A 4,612-nucleotide genomic window follows, 5' to 3' on the forward strand; every position below is an offset into this window, starting at 1 on the left:
GTTCCATGTATGGCAACACACCTAGAGAAACTGTGATGAATGACCAGATTATCCAGGTAAGTAGGGGGATCATATCCTCCTCTCTCATCCACATCTCCAGTCAAGTGAAAATGCACTGGATAGCTACCCAGTATTTGCTGCCCCATGTTTTTTAATTCTACTCCTTCCATGTGAACAGAGCTAAAATTTCTTTGAATCTGTTGAGACAGATAGAATTAAGGAAAATTTTTCAGTACAAAAGCATGACAGAAAAAAAAGAAATTTTTTTCAAGCAAGCAACAGGTGTGCAAAGTAATGAAGGGCCAGGCCCTGCAAAGTGCAGGGATCCCTCTGCTCTCACTAACCTCAGCGTAGGATGGGCCCAAATGCTGCATGTTGACAAGTGTTTCAACTTCTTAAATACCCAAAGAGAAGTGATACCAATAAGGAACAGCATCATAGAAATTTAGCTTTGGAAGGGACCCCAGGAGGTCATGTAGTCCAACCCCTTGCTCAAAGCAGCCCCAACTAAACCATTCCAGCCAGGGCTTTTTTGAGCTAGGCCTTAAAATCCTCCAAGGATATAGATTCCACCACCTCTCTAGGTAACCCATTCTACTGCTTCACCATCCTCCTAGTGAGAAAGTTTTTCCAACCTAGACTTCCCTTGCCGCAACTTGAGACCGTTGCTCCTTGTTCTGCCATCTGGCACCAGTGAGAACAGTCCAGCTCCATCCTCTTTGGAAACACCCTTCAGTTAGTTGAACACTGCTATAAAATCCCCCCTCAGTCTTCTCTTCTTCAGACTAAACAAGCCCAGTTCCTTCAGCCTCTCCTGAGAAGTCATGTGCCCCATCTCCCTAACCACTTTTGTTGCCCTCCCTGGACTCTGTTCAATTTGTCCACATCCTTTCTGTAGTGGGGGCCCCAAAACTGGACACAGGACCCCAGACATGGCCTCACCAGTACTGAATAGAGGGGAATAATTACTTCCCTCAATCTGCTGACAACACTCCTACTAATGCAGCCCAGTACATTGTTAGTCTTCTTGGCAACAAGGGCACACTGTTGACTCATATCCATCTTATTGTCCACTGTAACCCCCAGGTCCTTTTCGGCAGAACTGCTGCCCAGCCAGGCAGCCCCCAGCCTGTAGCAGTGTGCGGGATTTTTCCGTCCTAAGTGCAGGACTTTACACTTGTCCTTATTGAACCTCAAGATATTTCTTTTGGCCCAATTCTCCAATTTGTCGAGGTCACTCTGAATCCTAGCCCTACCCTCCAGTGTACCTACTACTCCCCCCTCAGCTTGATGTCCTCCACAAACTTGCTGAAGGTGCACTCCATGTCATCTTACAGATCATTAATGAAGAAGCTGAACAAAACCAGCCCCAGAACCAACCCCTGGGACACTCCACTTAATACCAGCTGCCAACTAGACATTGAGTTATTGATCACCACCCATTGAGCCCGTTGATCCAGGCAGCTTACTATCCACCTTAAAGTCCATTCATCAAACCCATACTAAAAGAGCAGCATCCAACCCAACTAGAAGAACATCATCCATAATATTTATTTCTGGTAATATGCACATATATTTGACAGCTATAGAAGGTCTGGGAAGCACAGGTACTGCTTTCTCATGCTATCCCACTAAAATTAGGATACTGAGAAATGAGGATGAGTAGAAGGACTATGACCCAGCCTCATGCCTACCAGCCTGAAGAGCAACAGATAGAACAAATTGTATTTCTGGAGGGAGCACAGTCTCTGTGCTGCTTCTCTTCAAGCAGCATAACTTCACACAGACCCTTATAGTCAGGACTAAGCCTTAAAAACAAATCCAGCCTAGTCCAGAGAAAGGTGGTGAAGCAGTGGGTATGCTTTCATTTTGGCTCAAGTTTTGCCAGTACCTCAATAATGTTGACATATCCAAATGCAAAAGTATCTTTGAGTTACAATGATCATTCCTTGTAACTCCTCTGTAAAGTGGGAAGGGAAGTAGATCACTGATGTAAATATATAGAGATGTGCATGAATAATCACTTACCTTAATATGTCCTCCAAATGTGTCAAAGGAGAAAAACTGGCAATGGTTTTGTCCGTAACAAGAGTCCTCCATTTCTCCTTTAATAAGTATATTTCTAGTTAGAAGACCAACCTCTGCCCTCATGTCTATGCCATCTACAACTTCTCCAATATGAAGATAGAGTGGGCTGCCTGTAAAACAAAAGGAGGGATTTTTGTTTGGACAAATTTAGTATATTCTTTCATCACACGGTTCTAAAGTTTATTTTAACAAAATCCAATAAGTCATTTTTATGAGTGCTGTGTGTTGTTCAAATACAAAAGGTCTGATCTTACAGTGCTGAACACCTCTTTGGATTTCTAATCAGTGATCAGCACTTCCCAGGACCAGAACCTATTGTCCAAATCCTGCAAACAAGCAGGTGAATGCTTTCATTGGCTTCAAGAGGAATCAATGCTTAAGTGTGCACCTACATGCCTAAATGTTTGCAAAACAGCTGGAAAGGAAGAATTAAAAAACCTGACAATGAATATTTGTGTACAACAATAGCTTAAGAAAATGCGTCATACCATCAATCTTCACTTGATTACTTTTACATTCAGGGCAAGGAAGGAGATTAAATTCCTCAGCTTGATGCATTGAATAATCAGTACTAGCAATGACTATCCTATCTCCAGGTAACCAACTTGTAACATCATCTACCAAGTTAAGAATGATGCCTTTGGACACTTCCACTTTAAATCCATTATGAGGTACCCCTGAAAAATCAAACACACCATTACTTTTATTACTATTTACAGCTGTATACCACTGTCCTGTGCAATTAGATAAACAAAGCATACATACAATTAGCTAAACAGAAGATCTACTCAATTTTAGTTAAATAATTCAGAGAACAGCAGCAGGGGTCTGGCTATTAAATAATTCAGCCCCATATCTAATGATGAGTTAAAACTCAAAAAGTGTCATGAGATTAATGTTTAATTTTGATGCCCATACACCCAAGCATATAAGCAAATTCTATAATATGATTATCATATCATTAGGATGTTAATGGCAGGACAAACAAAAGACAGTTTAAAGAGAAGATTGGACCAGGACACTAAACCTTTTATCCATCCGCTGAAAGCAGTGACTGTAAAATGGGTTCCATCATAGGTCTGAAAGTCTCTTTCTGCTACGGCTAGCCCCGTTGTTCCATTTCTTTGGTACTGCTTTCTGTCTTCTGAGGTCAAAAACTGATCGCCTCCAAGGACCCCAACCAGAGCCCAGGGCTGCCTGAGGAGACCAAGAACAGTTAATGATCATCTTGAAAGAAACACACTGCAACACCGTACAGTCTGGAGAGATCTGTTGCATTTGGAGAGTAAGTGTTAGAGACAGCACATTCAAAATAAAGCTTGGCAAGGTTGGATTAAATAACACACAGCTCTACTACACAGTTCCCTTAATGACTGCTTAGGTTAATGTTTTATGCATTATGCCAATGCTCTCAGAAACATGACTTTGATTCTTGAATCTATTTGCAGAAACATGATTGTTTGGATCTTAGGGATGACATCACCCAGCTGGGTGTGAGTTTCTAGCTATAGTTTCAGGACTGTGCTCCTTCCAAGTGAGACGGGCGCTGAGGTCAGAAGCCCTCTGAGTTGATAAGGAGTTGCTGTTGCAATCTGGAGCTGATAGCTGTCAGCCGGTAGGCAGGGAGCCGGGAGCTGTCCATGGTGGCGCTACAGGTTTTAGATGCCTGGTGGCCACGTGCACAATAACAACTCAACTGTTAGGTCTTGGCACAGACACACACACGCCCAGGCTGAGAGCCACAATGTTCATGCTTTTGAGGGAAAACCGGATCAGTTAGTTCTGGCCTGATCTCTCCTGGGCTGTCAGCCCCTAGCACTGGCCACAGGGCAGCAGCAAGTTGTTGGGGGGGAAACTTCAGCTTCCTTTAAAGGGGGATGGCCAAGCCTGGCAGTGAGCACTTGCTGGGTGAATATTGCTAACCGATTCAGGGCAAATCAATGAGAGCCACAGCCCCATCCTCCTACCTGTAGCCCAGGTGTAGGATGTGCTGGCTATGAAGAACCTCCTTGAGCAGGAGCCGGGTTTCCAGGGTCAGACGCTTGGCTGCTGAATCTCCTACAGCAGCGGCCACCACCTTCCCCATGGCTTGACTTGCCAGGAAATCCCTCAGCCTCCTGCTCTCATCTGCCCGCAGGTGGGTGTCAAAGCGATCGGCTGCCACCACCTGCCCCGTGTCCCCATCGACGACGCGCAGGTTGAGGCCACGGCTGCTCCACTGCTTCTGGGACTGGTAGGAGCCGAAGCGCAGCCCGCCTGGGTACAAGGTTTTGTCCAGGAGGGTCCAGGAGCGTGGCTTCCTGCCGTGCAGCTCCAGCGTCCCTCCCGGGCCCACGCCCACAAATTTCCTCCCATAGCCTGGCACGTCCGGCCCCTCGGCAGCTTTGCCATAGAGCGAGATGGTGGCCCGGGAGCGGTAAGGGCAGCGCCGGGAGCCGATGTGCAGGGCCCCGCCGTCCTGGATGAGGATGTAGCGGGCCCTCAGCGTGATGGGCTGCTGCCGATCTGCGAAGACCAGTGGCCC

At 45.9% G+C, this 4,612-nt stretch overlaps 1 protein-coding gene across 1 annotated transcript in view; it reads right to left on the reverse strand.

The window, feature by feature from the left end:
- Positions 1–4,612, reverse strand: part of LOC102373756 (cell surface hyaluronidase-like) — a 72,991-nt gene that overhangs the window by 55,758 nt on the left and 12,621 nt on the right. Inside the window, exons 4-8 of the mRNA XM_025215242.1 lie at positions 4,056–4,607; positions 3,116–3,285; positions 2,577–2,765; positions 2,029–2,198; positions 1–197 (exon numbers count right to left, since the gene is read on the reverse strand). The exon at positions 1–197 is cut by the window's left edge and continues 25 nt beyond it. Of these exons, the coding sequence (XP_025071027.1) occupies positions 1–197; positions 2,029–2,198; positions 2,577–2,765; positions 3,116–3,285; positions 4,056–4,607 (1,278 nt within the window). The remainder of the gene's footprint in view (positions 198–2,028; positions 2,199–2,576; positions 2,766–3,115; positions 3,286–4,055; positions 4,608–4,612) is intronic.

The sequence above is a fragment of the Alligator sinensis genome, unplaced genomic scaffold (genome assembly GCF_000455745.1).
Source record: "Alligator sinensis unplaced genomic scaffold, ASM45574v1 scaffold1318_3, whole genome shotgun sequence".
Taxonomy (NCBI): Eukaryota; Metazoa; Chordata; order Crocodylia; family Alligatoridae; genus Alligator; species Alligator sinensis.